General features: G+C 41.4%; 1 protein-coding gene and 1 pseudogene across 2 annotated transcripts; one reads left to right on the top strand and one right to left on the bottom strand.

Annotated features, from left to right (window-relative positions):
- Positions 1-1,242: 1,242 nt before the first annotated feature.
- On the bottom strand, positions 1,243-9,803 carry GMNN (geminin DNA replication inhibitor). Of its 2 annotated transcripts, XM_019795924.2 has the most exons (8): positions 9,667-9,803; positions 7,754-7,811; positions 5,795-5,860; positions 4,747-4,824; positions 3,966-4,113; positions 3,296-3,378; positions 2,926-3,036; positions 1,243-1,650 (listed from the first exon to the last, which is right to left on the bottom strand). In XM_019795924.2, the coding sequence occupies exons 2-8, from the start codon at positions 7,802-7,804 to the stop codon at positions 1,489-1,491; spliced, it is 699 nt and encodes a 232-aa protein (XP_019651483.1). In that variant the 5' UTR covers positions 7,805-7,811; positions 9,667-9,803; the 3' UTR covers positions 1,243-1,488. The 2 variants fall into 2 exon arrangements, with proteins under 2 accessions (XP_019651483.1, XP_002915854.1); XM_002915808.4 differs by lacking the exon at positions 5,795-5,860 and having other exon boundaries at positions 9,667-9,798.
- A 134-nt stretch (positions 9,804-9,937) lies between these two features.
- Positions 9,938-27,073, top strand: part of LOC109489077 — a 56,459-nt pseudogene continuing 39,323 nt past the window's right edge.

The raw sequence follows: 27,073 nt of genomic DNA on the forward strand, positions 1-27,073 counted from the left end.
TTGCCAAGTCACCCTCTTCTGCTTAGTTCTCATTCATTCTAATAGCCTCTCGGCTGACTGCCTTCTACCCTTAATCTGTAATATTCTTTTTTACTGTAGTATAATACATGTGACATAATATACATCGTCTTAATTAGGTCTTAGGCTACTGGCCCACACCTAAGACACAGAGCTGCCCTAACACAGCAGGGATTAGCCTCACGCAGCTTCTAAGACATCAATAAACGTTCAGTGCCTCATTCACACTGGCCACATTTCAAGTGCTCAGCAGCCACGCGTGGCTAACTGGAAATCACGCCAGGTACTGAAGGTATTTCCAACAACTCAAAGTTTTTGGACAACATTGCTGTTCATTAATAGCTGCTTCCATTGTTAAAGCATTTAGTTCAGGCACCGTAGTGAGTTTTAACCCTCAACACTGAGGTAGACGAACTCAGTATAAGAACATTCAAGTTCTGTAAGGATAAATACCTTGCCTAAAGGAATCATTTAAAGCTTGACAAGCTCTTATTGCCAATCTACACAAAAAGTACTCCCATGCTTCTCACAGAATGTATTCCATCCCAATGCCACGTACTTTGTAAACAACCTCCTTTGTCCTTTTCTTCATTCAAAGCTACATATGGGAAATCCCTAATTAATTCACCCTCTTCTTATGCCTCAATATACATACTCTGTACTACATCCTACATGAAACACATGAACAGAAAGTTTCACAACCCTTGGCATTTTTTCCCTGTGTCTAAGTGGATGTTCGCCTGCCCCCACTTCTCTAGAGAACAATCACCCACCATTTTCAGTGTCCAAGAAGACTCTGATCATACCAGCCAATTGGGCCTTTTCCTGGTTAATCATATCCATGTGGGGAGCTTCTGACACTAGGTTCTCACACCATGATCAGAAGTACTGGGTAAGAGTATCTGGAAATCAATAGTCCCTACAATGAGCTTGAGGACAATCAGACTTGGGAGTAAAAACCTCAACCATCTCAATCTTCAGAGCGATAAATTCAGGGGCACCTGGCTGGCTCAGTCAGCAGAGCAAGCAACTCAATCTTGGGGTCGTGAGATTGAGCCACACACTGGGTGTGAGGCTTAATCACAAAAAGAAAAGAAAAAAAAAATGTCTCCTTGTTTCCTCCATGATAGCAGAGGATTAGAAAGAAAACAATATAAAACCATCGAAATGGACACACTTTCTATAGCCTGGTTGTATTTCATTCTTCCCAGATACACACAATGCTCAACAAGCTGACGTTTATTTATCATACACACAAGCCATGTCTCACCACTGAGAAAATGCTATTTACATAAAACATCATAGATCAAAAATACATAGTATTTGTATTTTAATACAACGGGGTCCCAGGATTCAAACAAGGAGGTTTGATTCCAACTCTGCAGTGCACAGTGGTTTGCTCTGCTACAAAGAACTCTAGTGGAGGTCAACTCGGGCTGTAAATTCCTCAAGGTCACATATGAATGACCTTCACACAGCCGGCTCTGCACCTGTAGAGGAAGGCACGGCTTCTTCAGCACACGTGCCCACATCTGCGTCTTCCACGTCCGAGACCTCGCCGGTTTCCTCTTCCCAGTCACGTTCCTGACCGACGGGTGATTCAGAGTTACCCAGGGGTCCCTCATGCAGTCTCTTTGGAGAGAACAAACCAACAATGTACTGTAAACACTGGAAGGCCCAAGTCTGCTGGCAGTATACTGATACCACTGACCTGCCATGCTCTAATGAGGTCCTTCTCCTAATGCCTCTCAATGAAATTCGCTGACAATCAGTCAAGTGTTCTACTGAAGTCTCCACCATGCCAGACCCCATTTCAGCAAAGTCACAGTGCCTAACGATTTGCTCGTTGTTTTAAAGCACTGACATGCTTTTACAGACCACTTGAGTCAGTGCTTCTCAAGCGACCTAGAGTGAAGGACCAGGTTCCCTGATTTCCAGTGTTCTGTGGACCAACACTTTCACGGCAGTGAAGAGAGCTATTACAGTACTTCCAAATGAAAACTTCAAACAGTCATTCTGTCACAGCTTATAATGTAAATAATTCAGTACCAGAAAAGCTTTTATTTGAAAAACTTTCTTCCTATCAGCAAGATGATTTCTTTGCAAATGTGAGTAAGTTTAAGACCTTTTTTTTAGTCCAAGACTGTAAAATAACAGTCATCAGGCTAATTCTTTTTTCTTTAAAGATTTATTTGGGGGGGGGGGGTGGACACGCAGCGGGAGAGGCAGAGGGAAAAAGAGAGAGAAACTCCAGCACTCCTTGCTGAGTTCGAAGCCCGGATGTGGGACTTCATCTCAAGACCCTGATATCATGACCTGAGCCGAAACCAAAAGTTGGACACTTAACTCCCTGCACCCCAAGCTAACTCTTATAAGCACATTTGCTTCTTCCAAATTAAAAAGTCAGGTAAGACTACCAAACTTATTTAGTGTACCAATTAAAAATTCTATAAATGACAGTAACGTCACACTGGCATTAAAGTTAAATTAAAGCCTGTCTAAAAACTTGTCAACTGTGAAACAGAAAAATTTTCCATTTTTAAGTAAATCCCTTTTTATATTTCTACAAAATAGATGTTTCTTTTGCTTCATAATAATAATATCTAACAGTTACTGGGCTGCTCTTACGTGCAGGGACTTCTCTCCACTTTCACCATCATGACTCCTTATTGTCATGACAAGCCTACGAGGTACGTACCATTACTCCCATCTTGCGGATAAGGAAGAGGAAGCCCTGACAAAACACATAAGCTGCTTGACTCCGCAAACTTTACGGGGCTGGGCAGGGAGCTAAGACTCACACCCAGGATATCTGATTCCAGAGCCCACACGCTTACTGATTACGCGGCTACCTCACATGATTAAAGAGTAGAGGGTTCCGAAGCAGGTGAACGTAGAAATCCCTACCTCTATCACGTCCGCCATGTACTGCACATGCTCTGCTACTTCTGCCAACTCTTGATTCTCCTTCTTCAGGCGGGCAATTTCACTGTCCTTTTGTTCAATTTCTTTATGAAGCTATACGACATAAAGAAAGTTCAGTATTCCATAGATCGGCTATGCTACAAACCAAATTAACACGCCTCCAAGTCCTAACAATGGTGCTAGCTTTGGCTCTCGATGGGCTTCTTCTGTACAACGATTCTGGTAACAGAGCTCCCTTTCTAATTACACTTCCTTAGACCAACATTAAAGCTAGTTCGTACCACTCTACCCGAGCAGAAGGAACGTAATCCTGGAACGTTACAGATTGCCACAGATTATATTCAGTACATACTTTCTCATTTTCCTTAAGTGCTTCATAGAGAGCCTTCCTCCGTTTTTCTGCCACTTCTTTCCAATATTGAGAGGATGGATTTTCTAAAATAAATTAATGTTTTCATGTAAACCTTGAAAATAATTACTATTATATGCTGCTGTAAAAACCCAGTGATTTTTCTACTAAAAAAATGTTCCCACAATGCTTATAGAACACCACTAGCTTCCTCTGTTGATTCCCACTGCCATTCTGAGAACTAGCATGTACGACAGGCTCCCCGTCTCCTTCATTCTCTGCTATGTGCAAATTCCTTTCTTCGAATTCATTCTCTAGATACTTGTCTTCTGAAAAGACGATTTCCAAGTCTTGTGACACTTAAGACAATCTAATATCAGAGCTGTCATATTAATCACTATCCTTTTCTTTACTATTTCATCCATATTTGAATCTTAGCCAACAGTAAAGCTTTTCCAAATTCACACAAATTTTAAATTATCAAAACATTTCGGTAAAATATCTAATAGTGTCTCCAGATTAAGAAGCTGTGGGCAGAATTCATAATAGTATAATAAATGATTTGTTATTTTAGTCAATGTTTAAATACTAGTTACTAAGAGTAATAATTTAAATATTAAGTTATTTAGCATAACTACGAAATTTAAGATAAAAGTTACATATTTCTTCATACCTGCAATCATTAGATCAAACGCTTCTTGAGTAACTTCACTAAAATTTTTGTTTTCACTATGTTCTGGGACAATAACAAGTCCAGAGCTGGAAGCCTTAGATGGTAACTGATCATTCCAATGTTTCCTTTTGGACAAGCCTTTAATCAACTGTAATGAAAATACACACATCAATCTCATTTATTTTGATTTAATGAACAAGAAAGTGGGGTGGTTTTGTCACGTATGTATTAAAAATAGAGCATTCCTATGTCTCCATCTGTTTGAAATCTTTGGATCTTTTAAAAGAATCACACAAACTTAAAACTCTATCAAAATGTAGTTATTTTTTAGGAATTTTATTTGCAGCAACTATCCTAGATTAGACTTGGGTCTAAGGCTTAGCTGAAATTATTTTTACTCTTTAAATAACTGAGTACCACAGAAAGGCAGTGTTTTCAGACCTGCAAAAGTCTAGACACCCTCAGCTGTGATTTTATGCTTTACAGACAGGGATTTGTAAATGAATGAATCTAACATTTTATTCCCAAAACATTAAACATTATTCCTGTATTCATCCATAACTTCTTAATCATCCCAGTGTTACGGCAGGTCTTCGTACCAAGTCTGCACTTCCTAAATTGAACCATCAATACAAAAACCATTTTGTGAGAAACACACAATAGTTATTCTTGAATTATTTCCAAGTTTCAATGATTTAGGCATCTCTGATCAAGGAAATCTTGAAAATGTTTCCTTAAAGTTAGTATCATCCGTACCCTATTCTAGCCCGATAACACATACCTCATTTTCTCTTCCCACAAGTGATCCAGCTGCAGAAGGCTGAATCATCTTCAGAGTTCTTCTTGGGACAGGACTATTCTAAAAGTCAACATAATTTATTATCTAGTTACTCAGTTGCTATATGGGTTAATACTCTCTTACTCCTATAATTTAGGGAAAAGGAAACACTAAGAATACTAGTATTTGATCTGCTATATAATATTATATATGAGCAATATATTGGTTTTTTTCAACTAGCAAACTTATTTCCCTAAAATTATAAAGTTTAAAGAAATCCTAATGGATCACATTACCCAAACTTGACACAAGTAGCTTTTCTGCTTCCATTTCAATACATGATGTATTATAGTCATCTTGTCAACTAATCGTATCTAGTTACAAGATAAAACATTTCTAAGCTCTAATACCTCAGACCATATGTGATGAAATTGCAGTACAACAGGAATATGTGTATTCCCTCTTAAAAAGATCTGCCACAAAGAAACTAGAAACTTACCAGACATCATAACATCTACGGTAGAAACCCACAAAAGGGGTAAACTGGGGGAAAAGGTTGCTTACACTGCAAAGTATTTCTTTCCCTACTGAAAGATTCACCTCACGCTTCCTTTAAGTGGTGACTGTCCCCTAACACATTTATGTGCATTCACCCAAGGAGTACCATTTTCAAGAACGTATCTTCCACAAAACCAAATACACATCTAAGAGGAACCCCCAGATAATCTTCACCTGACTGCAGAAGCAGTTCTGCTTCAAGCCCAGTCATCAGGAGCCGGCCACAAAGTCAGTGCCAGAGGCACACTGGAATGCTGTGACTTGCCCACACTACTTGGAAAAAACACAGCCTTCCTTAGAATATGTAAATAGCTTCCCGTATATTTCCTGATCTGAAAGCTCTCTCTCTTTTTGCAAAAAATCATTAGTTATCCTGCCGCCATGGGACAGCAAACAATGGTGAACACTCAAACAAGGGCCGCAAGAACACGACACCCAAGAAGCGTGAGAAAGTTACGGCTTCCATGCTGTACTTCACGGCACGAGAGCTCACCTTTCCCACGGGACGGCTTCTACTGCTGATTATTATCTCACTCTTGCACTGAAGAACAAATGCCAACTACAATTACAACAACATTTCAGATGTAATTTAGATTACAGATGAGTCAACAGTCTCCAGACAAACAGAAGAAAACCTAACCCTGGATCCTTAAGAATAGGAGGTGTTAATTTATTTAAATGCTTGCTACTAATAATGGCCAAAGAAGCCAGATAAATCACTGTCACACACAAAATGACCATTTTCAAGGTTAACTTTTATACGTGTGAGCTTGAAGCACCCAGCCCCCAAGACGGAATATGGGTATCAGCCTTTTCTTTACACACATCAGGCATCAGAATTAACAGACTCTTTAGAGCCAAGAGCTTCAGGTTCTTAGGTATGAATGGGTGTTAGCCTTTTTAGAAAACCATGTGAGATTCTGGGAACCCTTCTTTCTCTCAAAAAAATTTTTAAAAAGCACACAAGAGCATTACACGAAATTTTGCATAATTGGTAGGAAACCCATGAACTCCTATAATTCATTCTTACAGATCTAGTTTTAGTCCAATTTCCTTCTTTTACAGAGATATGTAAACTGAGACTGGGGTGCTAAATAATTCACCCAAAGTCACAGTTTTGGAACCTAAATCAAGAACCAAACAGAACCCAGTCCTTTTATATCCAAGATAGTTGTACTCTTAACTAGTAAACAGTAGATTTTTCTTTAGATATAAGCTGCTGAAATAATATAAACTGTCTGGGATTTGCCTCAAAATAATTAGGTGGCTCAAGGAGAAGTGAATGAAAATGTAGATGAGACAAGATTAGCCATATACTGATAACTGGTGAAAATTGAGATTACTACACTATTGACTAATATTTGAAAATTTTCATAATAAAAAGTTTAAGCACACATACAAAGCTCAGTGGGAAGATGTCATCATCCTAAATGGAAAGGGATAGACTCAAATTATCAATGCACAGTATTATTTAAGAAAAATAATGTAAGGACACTAAGGCAAGGTAAACCACCTATCAGAAAGCATCTGCTATCACTTATGAAAGGCTTTTATTTACTCTATTTAATTTAAATCTGCAAAATGATAGTCTTCCTGAAGATGTGGTCTTGTGGCCAGGAATCCTTACCCTCTAAGTTGTGTGGCAGAACCTTGTTAAGTTGTAAATTCATTTAGAACCTTAACAGCAAAGTCAGTCAAAGTTACAAATTCAAAATTAAACTCTGTTCTTATTGTTATACAAATAAATATTTGGGGTAAGATTTCCAGTGACAGCATCATATTGGGATTCAAAAAGTGTAGCAAAACAAGCAGGTTCAATGGTAATGAGTATGACGTTCTCTGGACACACGTGCACTGTAACACAAAATGTGTCTCTGTGGTCAAAGACACCAATTCTCAAGATACAAAGGATTTTAATAAAGTCATTTTATAAAACGTAGGAGTGGAAAGAAAGCAACCACAATCTTATTTACAGAGAATCCTAAGGAATCTACTAAAAGACTACTAGATCTAATAAACAAGTTCAGCAAGGTTGCAGGATTTAAGATCAAATTTAAAATGCAAAAATCAACTGTCTTCCATATAGTAGCAATCAACACGAAGAAAATTTAATTCAAGAAACAATTCTATCTATAGTAGCATTAAAAATAAAATAAGAAAAAACTAAAAGGACTATAAAACTCAATACTCTGTAAACTACCAAAACATTGTTGAAAGAAATTAAAGAAGACCTAAACAAATGGAAAGATATCACATGTAATGGGATCACAGAACTTACTGTTCAACCATAATTAATTGTTTTAAAATTCTCTAATGTTACTTGTCCTCTGGTTAAAAGTTCGGCACTTCAAAGTTTATAGAAACAATAGCCAGATTAAATTTAGTTAAATGATGTCAAAATGCTTCTAACCACATGCTTTCTCCAACAGATGAAAGTGATTCTACCACATACCTTTACATTCTCTTTGACTCCTTCTTGTTTCTGCTTCATACTGGGATTCATTATACACCTGGTGAAGCACAAAAAACTAGTAATTCATGAACAGAAAATGGTTTGTACCTGAAGGTGGAGTTTAGATTTTTTTTTTGTTGAAAGTTTTACAATCATAGAAATCATACTACTGTATGGTGGAACTACTATCTTTTCTCACTGTACCCAAACTCAGCCCTATCAATGGCTACAATGACTAAAGTTAGTGACTCTTAACCACCAACATTAAACACACACACACAATAATTCTGGTTTGGAAACATCCTGTTACAACAGGAAAATTAGGTATTCTAAACAAATTTACAAAACACTGTGGTGCCCTGGATTAAACAGAGGGCTCCAAAAAATCTGAGAAATGGTCACCAGGTACGCTGGTATGCTCAAGTCTGTCCTAAAGAATAGCATTCTAGGGGCGCCTGGGTGGCTCAGTGGGTTCAGCATTCGCCTTTAGCTCAGGTCATGATCTCAGGGTCCTGGGATCCAGCCCCACGTTGGGCTCCCTGCTCAGCTGGGAGTCTGCTTCTTCCTCTCCCTCTGCCCCTCCTCCCTGCTTGTGCTCTCTCTCTCTCTCAAATAAATAAAATCTTTAAAAAAAAAAAGAATAGCATTCTAATTTTGCTGTTTCAAAGGCAGTTTTAAGCTATAATAAAATTGGCTCTGGTAACTAGCAATACATTAGCGATTTAATATCCCATCTAATGATATTATGTATTCACATTTGTAGAGAATGTTTAACCATCACCATGAACCGAGACACTTCGGGAAGCAAGGAATAGGCAGCAGAAGATAAAGGGATTATCCAATGTGGTTAACCAGACTCGCTCCAAACCCAACCTCTGAACCTCCTGGACAGGTCTGTGCCTGCCAAACACATCTCCTTGACTGCTGTAGATTATGCCTTTACTCGGTGCAGCGGCTTTCAAACTTCGACTATGACTCACCTCCTGTTCGTACATTTACGCCGTGCCCTAGCACAAGCACAGCCGAGAAAGTTTAGTAAACAACAACAAAAAAAACACCCTAATTGTATGATGCACCCTATTTTCACTTCTATCTCATGATAAGCAAATGCTGGCGGGGACCCACTAAACGGAGCAAATGTTTTTTTCAAACTGCAGGTCGCAGCCCGGGATCCCCAAATCGTTTACTTGGTCACGAACACTGTTTAGAAAAATGTAACTGAAGAGACGAGAACAACACCGAGTGCATAGCATGTGAGGTGCAAGTACTGCTTCGTGACACTTCTCATTCCTTGTTTGCATCCCGAATTGCGATGTACAATGAACACCTTTAAGTGTCATGGTTCAAACAGGTGGAAGCCCCTGACCAAGTGTAGTCTTTCCTAGGTTCATCACTCTGGGCCGCACCCCTGCACCCTCCCCTCTCTGCACGGGGCTAGGTCCCCAGGAAACGCAGATGAACGGGAGACACCATGTGACCAACCCCGGTTGTTTTCAACAGGCGACGCAGGACTCAGCGACATTCCCCGGGAGGCCGAGGCTACGGACCACTCGGACCCCGGCCAGTTGGAAGCCCAGAGAGTGGAGTTTCCGCCTCACCCCGACAGCGGGGCACAGCCAGCCCCACGACGCGGCGGGCCGGAGCTCCCACCCCAGGCCGGGGGTCCGCCGAGCTCAGGGCGGTGCGCCGGGGCTCCCACCGGGTCTCCCACCCGCGCTCCCACCGCAGCGCACGCGTCCGGGACGCGCCTGCCAACCAATCAGGAGCGCGAACAGGAGAGCGCGCCAAAACCGACCCAGCCAATGGAGCAACCCTAGTCCGCAGGGCCCTGCCTCCCCCGCGCTCCCCGCAACATCCACCCCGGCCCCGGCCGGGGCCCGGCAGCCATCACGGCAGCATCCCCACGTACCCACCTCCTTCACACTTATCGGACGGGAGCGGTCAGTCCCGTAGCGGACGCAGGAGCTGTAACAGCAGCACCTTCCACACGGTCCACGGCCGCTGGAAAAGCCTGTGAACTCCGCCCGCCTGCCACGACAGCCACGTGACCAGCTGACGCCAGACGGATCCAGCGAATCGCCTCCTGCCTCCGCCCCTTCGGCCCCGCCCCTTCCTGCGCCTGCGCGGTTGGAGTTGCGCGGATTGGGGCAGGGAAGGCCGGGGTTTCAGCCCGGCTGCCCTCTGACCCTTCCTCGGAGTTCTTCTCTCGGTGCGGCGCTCTCTTCTTATTGCCCTTTGCGAGGGCAGGAGGCGGGGCAAGTCCTCCCACTAGACCTGAAGTCCGGAAAAACAAACTATTGTACAGAAAAAACACGGCGTAGCTGTCGGCAGAGCCGTGACTGCGCGGACCCCCGATTGTGTTAGGGCGCTTACGTTTCGGCTGTGTGCGTCCTGACTGCGCTGCGGTTCGGTGGGAGGTCCGCAGGCCTGACTCGGCCCTCGGTTGCTCCTGCAGCCCCTCACCTAGCGCCCAGCACGCACCCGCGACTGGTCTGGGGCCGGGAGTACACCACTTACTGCAGGTTTAAGGAGCGGGGTCCCCTTAGCAACACCTCTAGCTTTGTTTTATCATTATTCTGCGAAATCCTCAGCTTCTCTGTGGACATAGTACGTTTGGATTCACCGGAGTCTGGTCTTTTGTGTACATCTGCCGTAACGCAAGTCTGTTTTCCCATTCCTTAACTTTTCTTGGGATTTTCATTCTCGGAGGAATATCCTCGCACCGCGCACAGCGCCGCTTTCTGGCAGAGCTGTCTCACCTGTGCGCGCACCTGCCCACCTCCTGCCTCTCTCCCCGGGTTTCTCTTCCACCGAGCTCACAATGTGCAGAACACAGTCCTGTGATCCTGGCTTTGTTGGGGCGAAATACATAAAATTAAATTCACAAAGGAAACAGTCCATTGATTGGAAAATTATCAGTAGACCGGATTTCCAAAGTGAGAATCCTGATGACCAGTGCTGAGTACGAGCACGGTGTCGTTTGATTTGAAACACCAGCCAGTCGAAATAGTAACTCTGACTTCCAGTTTCTTCATTCAGCCGCGTGATAAAAAGGGATCACAGGAAAGATCGCAAATGGGTAAGTGTTTACAAAGTTCTATTCAATTAGCTTGTACTAGGTAGAGTATAAAGCAAAGCTCATAGTGTTGTTTCTTAACAGAACCAAAAAGCTGGGAAAGACAAATCTCTTCCATGTGAAAATGGTAAGCAAACCAAGGAGGTAGAATCATGAGGTCACCAAGTTAAAAACCTAAGGAGCAGTAAGGGAGTTGGTGATTTTCACGAAGCCCACGTACCCAAATGTTATCTGTAGTTGCTACTAGTATTGTTTGGTTTTGGAATGGTATGGGGAGACTTTTACCTTATACATTTCAGCATTGTTTGACTTTTTTTTTTTTTTTTAACTCAACATACCAAAGGAGATGATGCCTACTTCAGGAAAAATCGTGAGGCTCCCAGAGTCTAAAACAACCGTTTTTCCAGCTTAGGTTATATCCTTTTGCTTTGCCTGCTAAGTGATCAACTAGTTAATGTGACTGATTCAGATCTGTACCTGCCCTCTCCAGTTGGGTGGCCCCTCGTCACACAGTGACTGTTGAGCACTTGAGATGTGGCTAGTGTTCATCGAAATATGCTATAATGTAACTCACACACTGGATTTCAAAGATTTAGTGCGAAAAGAAGAATGTAAAGCATTTCCATAATTTTTGTATTTATCACATGTTGAAATGATACTTTGAATATACTGAGTTGAATGCAAGTGTTGTTAAAATTCATTTCATTGGTTTCGTTTTACTTTTTAAAATACGGCTACCTGAAAAAAAATTAATGATAGATGTGGCTCACGTTTGTGTCTCACGTTGTACTTTAGAGAGACGTGACTGTGCTTAAATACCGCAACGTACGTTATCCCACTGAATCCTCCTAGTAGTCCTGTCAGGTACACGTTTTCTACTCCCTTCTTCACAAGACTGGAGGCTAAATTACAAGCCCAAGATCTCAGACCGCTAGCCAGTGACAGACTGAGACTTCAGATCTTTTGACTTGCAGTCCACATACGAAAAGAGAGAGGTTCTGACAATATTCCTTACTCCAGAGTCAGAAGATCCTTAAGCTCCCAAACTTCTGGGAATGTCTCTACAACGTACACTTTCATACTGTTTTTGAAGAACAAATTTATAGCGAAAACAGTTTTGTAGGAATCTGGAAAAAAGTGACAAGTGGTTGTCATTTGATTAGAATTTGGCTCTAGACATCCACATATCCTGTAGTCTTATCTGCACTAAGGAAACCATGGGTATTGATCGGATTAAGAAAATGCAGTAACATTGGCTCAGGAATAATCCTTCAGTTGACTGCAATGTTACACTGCACAAGTTCTAAAAAAAATCATGAATGTTTTTCTGTAATCTATTAGCCACTTCTAGCTGAGCACAGACTCCGTTGCTGTGCATTATAGAACTGTTTGTTCGTGTCTTGCCTAAGAACATTTATAATCAGTTTACCAAAAGAGAAGGAAGGAAAGAAGCACAATAATGAACTGTAATAGAAAAACAAAACCAAGTCATTTAACATGATATAAAGAATAATGATAAATTAAGATGTTAATGAAAGGCAGTAGGACCAACTGAGAAGACGTGTACCTTTTTAACAATTATCCTTTATTAAGACTAAACCACATTCCTGAGGTTTTCGGCCAGAGTTCAGAAGTTGCCTATTACATGATAATCCCTATTTTTCTGAAAGCTTCCCTGGGGGAACACATAACAATTTATTACATTCTTTTCTCTTTTTTTTTTTTTTTAAAGATTTTATTTATTTATTTGACAGAGAGAGAGACAGCCAGCAAGAGAGGAAACACAAGCAGGGGGAGTGGGAGAGGAAGAAGCAGGCTCCCAGTGGAAGAGCCTGACGTGGGGCTCAATCCCGGACTTCGGGATCATGCCCTGAGCCGAAGGCAGACGCTTAACGACTGAGCCACCCAGGCGCCCCTACATTCTTTTCAAAAAGCTCTTATAGGATCATTTGTAGAGTGATCTGGTTCCTCTACTCTGAATTATATTCAAATAGTTGAATTTACGTTTTACATTACCTGAAATGTGCACAAAGTTGAAAAAAAATGAGAGCAGAAAAATTCAAGCAGTTTATCAGAATTAGGGTTTTAATTTTTTAATTTTAATTTTTTTATTTTCCTAAATGGGCTCTAGACCCAATGTGGGGCCTGATGGAGAACAAGAGTCTCATACTCTACCGACTAAGCCAACCAGGCACCCTGGTGTCTTTATTTTAAGGTAACATTTTAATAATTAATAACATGAGATACATACTAATTTTAATGATGATAAGTCAGCTTTAAGATAAAAGGCAGTAAACAGGTGATTATAAAGTACCAAGGAAATGAGAAAACACGAAGTGAATGCAGCCCAGGATGAACATACACCTTGTAGTTAAGCCATTATATGTAATTTTTCTTCTCATTGTATTTGTATTTTTTAAATTTTTTTTTAAAGCTTAACTTCTTTTTTTTCTCACCTTCTTTCTTTCATTTTATCTGAGTAATCTCTACACCCAACATGGGGCTCAGACTCATGACCCTGAGATCAAGAGCCACACGCTCCTCCAACTGAAACAGCCAGGCGCCCCATAAAATTTATTATTATTTTTTAGTAATCTCTACACCCAGTGTGGGGCTCAAACTCAGGACCCCGAGATCAAGCCAGCCAGGCGCCCCAGTGTATTTGTATTTCAGAAGGGTGTTTTAATTTTCACCTTTGAGAACAGTGAGTATTGATCCTGAGAAATTCATTATTTATAAAAGACATATCTGGGTCTGCTAGCTGTCATTTACATAAAGAAACTGCCGAAATTTCACAGTGGGCTGTCAGTGTTCCTTTTTCAAGACAAGTGCATTCCAAGCAGAAATTTTCTTATTTCTCTCTCTTTTCTTTGGTATTTATTTACATTTTATTTCTTAAACCCGGACCATTTCTGAAAGGATTTGGGCATGGAGAAAATTTTCACAAAATTCACAGAGTTAATTTTACAAAGGTTAACTTGTTGAGTCAGCTTATGTGATGAGAATGGATTGGGGCTACGTAAGGGAGGACGGGTGTATTAGGTATTTGTTCAAGAGAAACAAAACCAGTAGGATCGATATAGACAGAAGGAATTCTCCCACATGATTATGTCAGCTGGCAAGTCCAAAATCTGCAGAGCCAGTGTCCCAGTTTGAACCTGAAGGCCTGAAGCTCCTATGTCCCAGTTCATAGGTCATCAGGCAGGAGAATTCTCTCTTATTGGGGGGATTGAGGGGATGGGTTGGGGGAAGGTTTCATCTGATTGGGTGAGGCCCACTCACATTACAAAAGACAATTTGCTTTACTCACTTTACTTATTTAAATGTTAATTTCATTCAAAACACCCTCACAGAAACATCCAGAATAATGTTTGACCAAATACCTGGGCACCACATGGCTCAGTCAAGTTGACCTAAAATTAGGCATCACAATGGGAAAGAAAGCCTTGCCTGGACCTTGACTGAGGGTGTACTGGGATCCTTTTCAAATGGGAAGGCTTGGAAGTACAGTACAGCCCATGCTCAGCTGATGGGTTAGTAGGAACATCTATGAAGTAGGGAGAGCAAATTATAATTTGCCTTAGGCCTTATTAGTTTCGAAGGAACCAAAAACTGTGAAACATTATGTTCAGATGAAGGATTGGAGCTCTGTTTTCTAGTGGCAGACATTGGCTCCTTGTGAGGTCTGTAATGGGAGGCTCTGTTCCAAGCCTGTCTCCTGTCCTTGGAGATGGCCACCTTCTCCCTCCTCCTCCCCCTCCTCCTACATGGGTCTCTGTGTCCAAATTTCCCCATTTTGTAAGGACAGCAGTTATTGGATTAGGATCTGCTATAGGCTGAATGTTTGTGTCCCTCCAGAATTCTGAAACCTAATCCCCAATGTGATACTATATGGAGGTGGGGGTCTTTGGGCAATAATTATAAATGGAATCAGTGCCTTTATGAAAGAGACCCCAAGGAGCTCCCTCACTCCGTCCACCATGTAAGGACACAGTGAAAAGGTGGCCAAGAAGCACCAGGAACCAGGCCCTCACCAGACAGAATCTATAGGCATCTTGACCTTGGACTTCCCAGCCTCCAGAACTGTGAGAAATAAATGTTTATTTAAGTCCCCCAGTCTCTGGTATTTTTGCCATAATAGCCAAGAGTAAGACAGGCTCTCCCCTATCGTGTTCACTTGATTGCCTCTATAAGATCCCGTCTTCAAATAAGGTTACATTGTGAGGTACTGTGAGTTAGGACTTCAACCTATGAATTGGGGGGAGGGGGGCACACAATTCAACCCATAACAGAAAGCTTTTCAGCTTTCCTCGTCTACCCTGCTCTACTGCCTGCTCCTCACTTCGGCGTGAGTAGCCAGCATGCACTCCAGGCCTGATCAGAGCAGTACCTGAGCAGTCCTGCCATGTGTGTGGTCTCTTCCTTTTTGTGGTCATTTCATTTCAACTTTATTGTATTAGAAGCAGAGCTAAGCAGTGCCTACATTTTGAAAGGACTCTCATGCTGCTCTTGATCTTAGGGTCCTAAGTTCTAGCCCCACGTTGGGCACAGAGCTTACCTAAAAAAAAAACAAAAACTTTAAAAAGGCTCTCAAGAGGAGGAAAACCCTTTGAAAATCCGTTCATCTTGTTCTTAATGAAAAGAACACATTTTTAAAGGTTTTTTTTTCTCACTATAATATTTATTTTTTGTTATGATTTTTTTAATTAACATGTAATGTATTATTGGTTTCAGAGGTAGAGGTCAGTGACTCATCAGTCTTATGTAACACCCAGTGCTCATTGCATCACATGCCCCCCTTAATGTCCATCACCCAGTTTCCCCATCCCCCCACCCCCCTCCCCTCCACCAAACCGTAGTTTGTTTCCTGTGATTAAGAGACTCTTATGGTTTGTCTCCCTCTCCGGTTTCCTCTTGTTTTATTTTTTCCTCTCTTCTCCTACGATCCTCTGTTTTGTTTCTTCAGTTCCACATATCAGTGAGATCATATGATAATTGTCCTTCTCTGACTTATTTCGCTTAGCATAATACCCTGTAGTTCCATCCACATCGTTTCATATGGCAGGATTTCGTTTTTTGATAGCTGAGTAATATTCCATTGCGTATATCTACCAAATCTTCTTTATCCATTCACCTGTTGATGAATATCTGGGCTCTTTCCATAGTTTGGCTATTGTGGACATTGCTGCTGTAAACATTGGGGTGCAGGTGCCTCTTTGGATCACTACATTTGTATATTTGGGGTAAATACCCAGTAGTGCAATTGCTGGGTCATAGGATAGCTCTGTTTTCAACTTTTTGAGAAACCTCCATCCTGTTTTCCAGAGTGGCTGTACCAGTTTGCATTCCCATCAACAGTGTAGGAGGGTTCCCCTTTCTCTGCATCCTCACCAACATCTGTTATTTCCTGACTTGTTAATTTAGCCGTTCTGACTGGTGTGAGGTGGTATCTTATTATGGTTTTGATTTGTATTTCCCTGATGCCGAGTGATGTTTAGCAGTTTTTCATGTGTCTGTTGGCCATTTCTATGTCTTCTTCGCAGAAATGTCTGTTCACGTCTTCTGCCCATTTCTTGATTGGATTATTTGTTCTTTTGGTGTTGAGTTTGATAAGTTCTTTATAGATTTTGGATACGAGCCCTTCATCTGATATGTCATTTGCAAATATCTTCTCCCGTTCTGTCAGCTGTCTTTTGGTTTTATCAACTGTTTCCTTTGTTGTGCAAAAGCTTTTTATCTTGATAAGGTCCCAATAGTTCATTTTTGCCTTTGTTTCCCTTGCCTTTGGAGCCCTGTCTAGTAAGAAGTTTCTGTGGCTGAGGTCAAAGAGGTTGCTGCCTGTGTTCTCCTCTAGGATTTTGGTGGATTCCTGTCTCACATTTAGGTCTTTCATCCATTTTGAGTCTTTGTGTATGGTGTAAGGAAATGGTCCAGTTTCATTCTTCCGCATGTGGCTGTCCAATTTTCGCAACACCATTTGTTGAAGAGACTGTCTTTTTTCCGTTGGATATTCTTTTCTGCTTTGTCAGAGATTAGTTGACCATAGAGTTGGGGGTCCATTTCTGGGTACTCTATTCTGTTCCATTAATCTATGTGTCTGTTTTTGTGCCAGTACCATACTGTCTTAATGATTACAGCTTTGTAATAGAGCTTGAAGTCTAGAATTGTGATGCCACCAGTTTTGGTTTTCTTTTTCAACATTCCTTTGGCTATTTGGGGTCTTTTTTGGTTCCATACAAATTTTAGGATTCTTTGTTCCAGCTCTGTGAAAAAAAGCTGATGGCATTTTGATAGGGATTGCGCCGGAAGTGTAGATTGTTCTAGTTAGCATAAATATTTAAACAATATTTGTTCTTCCAATCCATGAGCATGGAACGTTTTTCCATTTCTTTGTCCTTCCTCAATTTCTTTCATGGGTGTTCTATGGTTTTCTAAGTACAGATCCTTTGCCTCTTTGGTTAGATTTAGTCCTAGGTATCTTATGGTTTTGGGTGCAGTTGTAAATGGGATCGACTCCTTAATTTCTCTTCCTTCAGTCTCAGTGTATAGGAATGCAACTGACTTCTGTGCTTTGATTTTATATCCTGCTACTTAGTGAATTCCTGTAAGAGTTCTAGCAATTTGGGGGTGAGGTCTTTTGGGTTTTCCACATAGAGTATCATGTCATCTGCAAAGAGTGAGAGTTTGACCTCTTCTTTGACGATTCGGTTGCCTTTTATTTCTTTTTGTTGTCTGATTGCTGATGCTAGAACTTCTAGTATTATGTTGAGCAGCAGAGGTGATAGTGGGTGTCCCTGCCATGTTCCTGACTGAGAGTTGTTCCTGATTGATAATGATATTTGCTGTGGACTTTTCATATATGGCTTTTATGATTTTGAGGTATGTTCCCTCTATCCCTACACTGTGAAGAGTTTTAATCAAGAAAGGATGCTGTACTTTGTCAAATGCTTTTTCTGCATCTATTGAGGAGTGTCATATGGTTCTTGTCTTTTATTTATGTAGTGTACCACATTGATTGATTTGCATATGTTGAACCACCCTTGCAGCCCAGGAATAAATCCCACTTGGTTGTGGTGAATAATCCTTTTAATGTACTGTTGGATCCTATTGGCTAGTATTTTGGTGAGAATTTTTGCATCTGTGTTCATCTGGGATATTGTTCTGTAATTCTCCTTTTTGGTGGGGTCTTTGTCTGGTTTGGGGATCAAGTTAATGCTGGTCTGATAGAAAGAGTTTGGAAGTTTTCCTTCCATTTCTATTTTTTGAAACAGCTTCAGAAGAATAGCTTTAAATGTTTGGAAGAATTCCCCTGGGAAGCCATCTGGCCCTGGGCTCTTGTGTGTTGGGAGATTTTTTATTACTGCTTCAATTTTCTTGCTGGTTGTGGGTCTGTTCAGGTTTTGTATTTCTTCCTGGTTCAGTTTTAGTTTATATGTCTCTAGAAATGCATCCATTTCTTCCAGATTGTCTAATTTGTTGGCATATAGTTGCTCATAACATGTTCTTATAATTGTTTATATTTCTTTGATACTGGTCGTGATCGCTCCTCTTTCATTCATGATTTTTATTTATTTGGGTCCTTTCTGTTTTCTTTTTGAAAAGTCTGGCTAGAGATTATCAATCATTAATTCTTTCAAAGAACCAGCTCCTAGTTTTGTTGCTCTGTTTTACTGTTCTTTCGGTTTCTATTTCATTGATTTCTGCTCTAGTCTTTGTTATTTCTCTTCTCCTGCTGGGTTTAGGCTTTATTTGCTGCTCTTTCTCCAGCTACCTTAGGTGTAAGGTTAGGTTGTGTATTTGAGGTCTTTCTTGTTTCTTGAGAAAGGCTTGTAGTGCTATATACTTCCCTCTTAGGACTGCTTTTGCTGCGCCCCAGAGATTTTGAACAGTTATGTTTTCATTTTCATTTGTTTCCATGAATTTTTAAAATTCTTCTTTAATTTCCTGGTTGACCCATTCATTCCTTAATAGGATGCTCTTTAGCCTCCATGTATTTGAGTTCTTTCCAAATTTCCTCTTGTGATTGATTTCCAGTTTCAAAGCATTGTGGTCCAAAAATATGCAGGGAATGATCCCAGTTTTTTGGTACCAGTTGAGACCTGATTTGTGACCCAGGATGTGATCTATTCTGGAGAATGTTCCATGTGCACTAGAGAAGAATGTGTATTCCACTGCTTTAGGATGGAATGTTCTGAATATATCTGTGAAGTTCATCTGGTCCATTGTGTCATTCAAAGCCCCTGTTTTCTTGTTGATCTTCTGCTTAGATGATCTGTCCATTGCAGTGAGGGGGGTGTTAAAGTCCCCTACTATTAGTGTATTATTAATGATGTGTTTCTTTAATTTTGTTATTAATTGGTTTATATAATTGGCTGCTCCCATGTTGGGGGCATAAATATTTACAATTTTTAGATCTTCTTGTTGGATAGAACCTTTAATTATGATATAGTGTTCTTCCTTATTACAGTCTCTTATTACAGTCTTTGGTTTAAAATCTAATTTGTCTTGCTTTTTTATCTAATCTGATACCCTGTGTCTTTTGATTGGGGCATTTAACTCATTTACATTCAGGGTAACTATTGAAAGATTTGAATTTAGTGCCATTGTATTGCCTGTAAGGTGACTGTTACTGTATATTGTCTCTGTTCCTTTCTAGTCTGTGTTACTTTTGGGCTCTGTCTTTGCTTAGAGGATCCGTTTGAATATTTCTTGTAGGACTGGTTTGGTGATCACAAATTCTTTTAGTTTCTGTTTGTCCTGGAAGCTTTTTATTACTCCCTCTATTTTGAATGAGATCCTAGCAGGATAAAGTATTCTTGGCTGCATATTTTTCTCATTTAGCACCCTGATTATATCATGCCAGCCCTTTCTGGCCTGCCAGGTTTCTGTGGCTAGGTCTGCTGCCAGTCTAATGTTTCTACCCTTGTAGGTTACAGACCTCTTGTCCTGAGCTGCTTTCAGGATTTTGTTTTTATCTCTAAGATTTGCAAGTTTCACTATTAGATGTTGGGGTATTGGCCTATTTTTATTGATTTTGAAGGAAGTTCTCTATGCCTCCTGGATTTTGATGCCTGTTTCCTTCCCCTGATTAGGGAAGTTCTCTGCTCTAATCTGCTCCAGTATACCTCTGTCTCTCTCTCTTTCCTCTTCTTCTGGGATCCCAATGATTCTAATATTGTTTATGTTTCAGATTCTCCCCTCATGATCTAGTAGTTGTTTATCTTTTTTTCCTCAGCTTCTTTAGTCTCCATCATTTCCACTAATTCTCTCTTCTACCTCATATATCCTAGCAGTTAGAGCCTCCATTTTTTATTGCAGCTCATTAATAGCCTTTTTGGTTTTGAATTGATTAGATTTTAGTTCTTTTATTTCTCCAGAAAGGGATTTTCTAGTGACCTCTAGTGCTTTTTTCAAGCCCAGCTAGTATCTTTATAATCGTTATTCTGAACTTTAGTTCCAACATGTTACTTATGTCCATACTGATTAGGTCCCTGGCAGTCAGTACTCCCTCTTGTTCTCTTTCTTGAGGCGAGTCTTTCCATCCTATCATTCTGTCCAGAGAAGAAGAGATGAACAAGAGAACAAAATATTAAAATGGCAGCAATGACCCGAGAGAAATATACACTAGACAAATCAGAAGAGACCCCAAACTGAAAAAAATAAATTAAAATAATTTTTTTTAAAAAAGAAGAAAAAAAAGAATATAATCCTCTAGATTATAGAGCAATAAACTGAATCTTGTGTGTTTTGGTCTGTTTGTTAGAAAACTAGATCCCAAAATTGTAAAGAAAGAAAAACTTATGTATGTACAAAAATAAAATTAAATATAATGAGAGGATAGACTGTAACAATAAAAATGAAAATTGAAAGATAAGAAAAAACAAAAGAGAAAAAAACAACAACAACAAAAGGGAAGGGATATACACAGACAGGTAAACAGAACAGAGCAGTACGCTATCTCCTGAATGTATTTTGGTTAGTTTGTTAGAGGAAACAAAATCTCAAAATTGTAAAGAAAGAAAAACTTATATATATACAAAAATAAAATGAAATACAATGAAGACATAGAATGTAACTGTAAAAATGAAAATTAAAAAAGATTTTTTTTTAAAGATTTTATTTATTTATTCGACAGAGATAGAGACAGCCAGTGAGAGAGGGAACACAAGCAGGGGGAGTGGGAGAGGAAGAAGCAGGCTCATAGCAGAGGAGCCTGATGTGGGGCTCGATCCCAGAACGCCGGGATCACGCCCTGAGCGTGAAGGCAGACGCTTAACCGCTGTGCCACCCAGGCGCCCCTTAAAAAAGATTTTTAAAAAGAGTTGATAAAATAAGAAATTTGTTGAAAATGGAAAGAGAAAAAAATGTTTTTAATTAAAGTTGAAAGACTAAAGAATCGTAGGAAAAAAGCCATGAGTTCTGTGTGCTGTATTCCCCTAACACTGGAGTTTTGTAGTTCTCATTGATCAGTAAACTTGGTCTTGGCTGGAAGTTCTTGCTGATCTTCTGTGGGAGGGGCCTCTTGCATTGATTCTCAAGTGTCTTTGCCCCAGGTGGAACTGCACTCCCCTTGCCAGGGGCCAGGCTAAGTAATCTGCTCCAAATTGCCGTATGTGGCTTCTGTTCCCTGTTCCCCGAAGGCTTTCCGTGCAGCTTTAGAGGATGACCTTGAACTTGGCAGCCTCTGAGCCGAAAGCTCAGGCCCCACTCCTCAGTGCACCCTCAGAGAAAAGCAGCCATCACTCCCGTCTCCCTGGTCTCCGGCTGTACTCCATGCTCACCCGGCCTGTGACCGAGCGTTTCTATCTCAGACACACGGCCCATTTCCAGTCTCCAAACCGTGCAGACTCCTGGGGCATGCTCCTGCACCTCTCCTCCCAGGGGAGGAGTTGGGAGTCTCCCCAGTTCTGCCACTTGCTGGGCCCATTTGGGGAGCAGTTGCCCGGTAGTGCCCAGGTCCTGGTTTATGGCACCCAGGAGCTGACAGCCCACTCCTGAGCTCGCTGATTGCAGCCAGCTTCCCTGCTCAGATGCCTGGGAGCTCTTCCGCACCCATACACCCCTGGCCTTCCTGTGACCCTGGGGATCCTGAGACCACACTGCCCCAGCTAGGATTCCACCCAGCTTCTCCATGTCCCCCACTGGAGTAGACTTGCAGGAGTTCTGATTTTGTGCTTCTCTGCTCTGTCACTTGCCGGTGGCCGGCTGACGGAGGCTCCCTCCCCCCTTGGTCTATCTTCCCATATGTGGCCTGGGATTCACTTCTCCCTAACTCCTCCCTTGCAGAAAGCGGTTGCTTTTCTATTTGTAGAGTTGCAGCTATTCTTTTCCTAGATCTCCGGTTGAGTTCACAGGTGTTCAGAATGATCTGGTAGCTATCTAGCTAAATTCCTGGGACCAGATGAAACTAAGGTCTCCTCCTGCACCCTCAATTTTATTTATTTACTTTTTTAGCAATCTTTACACCCAACACAGGGCATGAACTCATGACCCCAAGATCAAGAGTTGCATGCCCTTCTGGCTGAACAAGCCAGATGCCCCAAAGGGAATAATTTTTTTTTTTAAAGATTTTTTATTTATTTATTTATTCGACAGAGATAGAGACAGCCAGTGAGAGAGGGAACACAAGCAGGGGGAGTGGGAGAGGAAGAAGCAGGCTCATAGCAGAAGAGCCTGATGTGGGGCTCGATCCCATAACGCCGGGATCACGCCCTGAGCTGAAAGCAGACGCTTAACCACTGTGCCACCCAGGCGCCCCCCAAAGGGAATAATTTTTGAATGAGTTTTGAATATGAGGTCAGAATTTCAGCTTTTGACATCATACGTCACCAACCTCAAGAAGTTCTGTCTTCTATGGTAATATGTTTATGAACACACAACATGTGTTCCTGTAACAGACCTGTCAGGAAATTTGGAGTAAACGTAAACGTGATACAGGAGTTATAGGATTTTATTCATGGACATTAGGAAAAAGCAGGAGGCTCTTGAAAGATTAATGAAAATTATAGCATATATCAAAAAAAAAATTGGAGATAGAGGGAAAGCTTAGGACTAGCTCAAAGGAAAATGGCCAGACTTGAGTTCAGAAAAAGGAAGGAGACCTTCTGGGTATATAGCTTCCCAGTGCAGGAAGAGTCTTGGTCAATAAACTGTATTACATTTTCTAGTCTCCGTAGCTCTTGGGGATAGGTTTCCAGCAGCAGTAAGAGAACAATTCTAGTCTACCTCGTGGGAGAAGTTATATCCATTATTATAGGTTTTAGCTTAGTAGAATATCTCAGGCTGAACGTGGCAGACATAAACTGGTTAACTTCAGGATAAGGGGGAAGTTCCTGGGATGGGAAGAGAAGAAACCACGGGGACAACACTGGGGACTCAGACAGCAGGCGTCCTTACTCTGTGTCTCCAGGATCCTGCTGTTCATGTGATGCAGCTCCAGGGACGGTCTCTGTGTCCCTGTGAGGGCTCAGGCGTTAAATATAGCAAGATCACAAAAGACCACCACGCTTACAGGTCGGAGGTAAAATGGCTACGAATGAACTTAGAGTGGACCTTTTAACTGAGCCGGGGAAAGGCTCTTCAGTCACTGAGCACTAAACCTGTCAGTTCCTTCTTGTCTGCGAAGTAGGATGAGAATGGAGATGTTTCTCAGGAAAATGAAACGTGGTGACCAGCCCAGAAAGTGAGCCCGGAGTATTGAAAGTGGAAAACGTAAGGACATATTTCAGGCTCTCAGAAGTAGTTGAGGCCAAAGGACAGTTTTTGAGGGTCAAGGAAATGTTCTATATCTCGATTGTGGTGGTGGTTATGAGACTCTCTAATTACCCAAACTCATAAACTGTGCACTTAAAAGAGGTGAATTCTATTGTATAGAAGTTATATTGTAATAAAGCTAGAACATAAAGAAGCTGAGGTAAGGTAGGCCGCTCCCTAGGAGAGACTGCCTGGATGCTGGGGAGAGTAGAGATAGAACTCCCTCACTCATGGAAGGTTAGAGCCCGCCTTGTCAGCCACCGAGTGTCTGCGCGTCGGCAGATAACAAACCAGAGGGCAGAGCTTGGCTGAGGGAACCATCAAGTGGCCCAGAGCCTGAGAAAAGTCAGCAAAGATGGCACCAGAGCACCTGAAACCAAGGAAGGGCATCCTTAAAGCCACATCATTTTATTTTATTTTATTTTTATATTTTATAAAATAAAATATTTTATATTTTAATATTTTATTTTATTTGTTTCATTTCATTTTTAAAGCCATATAACTTTAATTCTGTCGTAACATTTGTATCTTTAATAAAACGTTTCACATACGCCATTTCACTTTAATCAGCACAAAAACCTGCTAAGTGAACAATGCAAATATTACCTGTCTGTTACACAGAGAAACCGTGAGCAGTAGGGCTGCTGTTCAGGATGTGTGCCAGGCACCAATTGATTGCCTCTCGGCTCCAAATTCACTGTCCGGTCATAGAGGGAAGATTCCCAAGTTCCACAGCGACTTCCTGCTAATGTCGCTTCCCCTCCAGTGAGGTCTGGATCCCAGAGAGGAGGAAATTCCTTAGGTGCTCTTCCTCAGCACCCATGGAAGCGAAGAGAACTCTCGAGAGTGCAGTATAAGGAGCAGCTCTTGTCCTGCTAGCCAGAACCTGGCATTCAGTGCAGAGCCACCCGTGCTGAGATTTGGATCTTGTTGGAGAGGGCATGCCAGAGGCAGGAAGTCCTGTGGTGCTGCGCCCAGCGAACTTGCTGGAAATCCCTCTGGGCTTGCCTGAAATCCACCCTCAAGGGTGCCAGAAGAAGCTGCTCACTGGATGGTGTGTGCAGAGACCAGAGACGGTCTACTGCAGTGTTGCCCCAGGGGCGGTGGGGGCACCAGGGAACCGTTGGCTGCTGGGTGCAGACAGTCTCTGCAGACTGCCCTCATCAACACTACCTGATATTACCAGGAAAACTGGGAATGTAGTTTACTCAGCAAAATCTCCTTCTACGTATCAACCGCCAGGACCGCTGTTGTGCTAATGAGTCACGGTCCAGTGACCTTGGGGAATGTTGACAACTGTGTACCTGTGAGGTCACACAGACACTTAATCTCCTTTAGAACTTCATTCTGACCAAGCCCTTCCCTCTAAGGAGTAGGATGAATAGCTCGTTTTAAATCAGATTATCCTTCAGTCTCCCCAGAGTAGAGTTTATTCTGTACTATTTATTATGACCAAGAGACTAGATCCAAATTGCCCAGAGGCTGTCAGGACATTAGAAGTCCTTCATCTTAGTCCCCAGTCACCTCACTCAGGCACTGAGCTGCTGGTAGGGACATTGCGTGGGACTCCCTAGCCTTGGGGAAGCCCCCAGAAGGCTCATCATCCCAGGTGAAGCGCCATCTAAGAAGATGGTGGAGAGTGTGAACTCCCTCTGCTCCTAAATTTTCTAATATGAGAATGTCGAGAGTTCAGAATTTAGTTTCCAGATCACCAGGGTTATACTTACAAATGAAGATTCACTGGCTTTTTCCTGGAAATCTCTAAAGGTAAAGGTATCACCTACAATGTATTCTTGCTCCGAAATTAAATCCGAATTGGAAATCTATTGCCAGTTTAAGGAGATACTGGAGTAGAGAATTATGTTAAACACCATGGGGATGCCATCAGCAAAATCCAAAGTATTGGAAATTCTACAGAACAAATAATCTGTGTCTTTCCAACAACTAAATGGCAAGATTAGGGAAAAATGTAACAGGAAGGATTTGTAGAGTAAAAGAAAAAATATTAACAAATGCAACTTGTGGATCTTGTTTGAATTAATCAACTATAAAAAATAATAAGGGAAATCTAGACACTGTATATTTTATGATGTTAAGATATTAGGTATAACAATGGCATTGTGGGTTCCACTCTAATGGTTTTTATCTGTAAATAGTATTTGTAGTTTAATGGTATATCTGGTATTTGCTTTAACATAAATCAATGTAGGAAGGAAGGGTAAAGGTGTAAATCAGGTTTTCCTAACATGGGTACTATTGACATGTTGGGCCAAAAAACCCTTTATTGTGTAGCATCCCTGGCCTCTACCCACTAGATGCCAGGAGCTCTCCTCCGCGGTGATGAACAAAAATGCAGACATTGAGGGGCGCCTCGCTGACTCACCCAGTGGAGCATGCGACTCTTGATCTCGGGGTTGCAAGTTCTAGCCCATGGTGGGTGTAGAGATTACTAAAAAACCAAAAAAAAAATCTTTATTTTTTAAAAAGATTTTATTTATTTATTTGAGAGAGAGAAAGAGGAAGCACAAGCAAGGGGGAGGCGAGAAGGGGCAGAGGCAGAGGGAGAACAGGCCTCCTGCTGAGCTGGGAGCCTGCGGTGGGGCACAATCCCAGGACTCCCAAGATCATGACCTGAGTGGAACGCAGACGGTCATCCAACTGAGCCACCCAGGCATGACCAAAATTTAAAAAAAAAAAAAATATTAAAAAAAAATGCAGATATTGACAAATACCCCTGTGAGGAAAATCACTCAGTTAAGAGTGTTGGTCTAAATAAAACAGTATTGGCATTGTGTTGATAACCGTTGAGGCTAGCATATATGCCTACACGAGAATTTGTTATTTTATCCCCTCTACTTTTATATATGTTTGAAACTTTCAGTAATTTTTTTAAAATAGTACCTTAAAAAGGATTAAACAAGGGGGCGCCTGGGTGGCACAGCGGTTAAGCGTCTGCCTTCGGCTCAGGGCGTGATCCCGGCGTTATGGGATCGAGCCCCACATCAGGCTCCTCTGCTATGAGCCTGCTTCTTCCTCTCCCACTCCCCGCTTGTGTTCCCTCTCTCGCTGGCTGTCTCTGTCTCTGTCAAATAAATAAATAAAATCTTTAAAAAAAAAAAAAAAGGATTAAACAAGGAGTGGGGCGGTTGGAAATATTGGAAAATATTTGGCCATAATAACCTTGGCAACCACAGATTTTCATACCAGTTTATTTTTTTGACAAGCCATTTGATGCACCATAAGCACAGCTAAGATAAGTGAAGTGGTGAAACGTAATCGATGGAGGTTGAAAATGTATGACTCGAGTGATATTAAAAATTATGTAGTATATGTATATAAGTCAGCTGTCTTTAGAGGACACCGTTGGTGCAGAATTAAAAGACAAAGGATGGTGTGGATAGTAGCCCATGTGCTGTATATGGGCCTTTAGGTATGTTTTGTTTAGCCTGTATATTAGCAGCCTATACATTGTCTTAAAAAATTGCATTTCT

Source organism: Ailuropoda melanoleuca, chromosome 5 (assembly GCF_002007445.2).
Source record: "Ailuropoda melanoleuca isolate Jingjing chromosome 5, ASM200744v2, whole genome shotgun sequence".
In the NCBI taxonomy this organism is placed as follows: domain Eukaryota; kingdom Metazoa; phylum Chordata; class Mammalia; order Carnivora; family Ursidae; genus Ailuropoda; species Ailuropoda melanoleuca.

What these genes read in the sequence shown, in the direction of transcription:
- GMNN (XM_019795924.2), bottom strand. Translation starts at nt 7,804, where the DNA reads ATGAATCCCAGTATGAAGCAGAAACAAGAAGGAGTCAAAGAGAATGTA. An exon ending in GTTTGATCTAATGATTGCAG is followed by an intron (nt 3,379 to 3,965) that starts GTATGAAGAAAT and finishes AATTTATTTTAG; the next exon opens with AAAATCCATCCTCTCAATAT. An exon ending in ACATGGCGGACGTGATAGAG is followed by an intron (nt 1,651 to 2,925) that starts GTAGGGATTTCT and finishes TTCTCTCCAAAG; the next exon opens with AGACTGCATGAGGGACCCCT.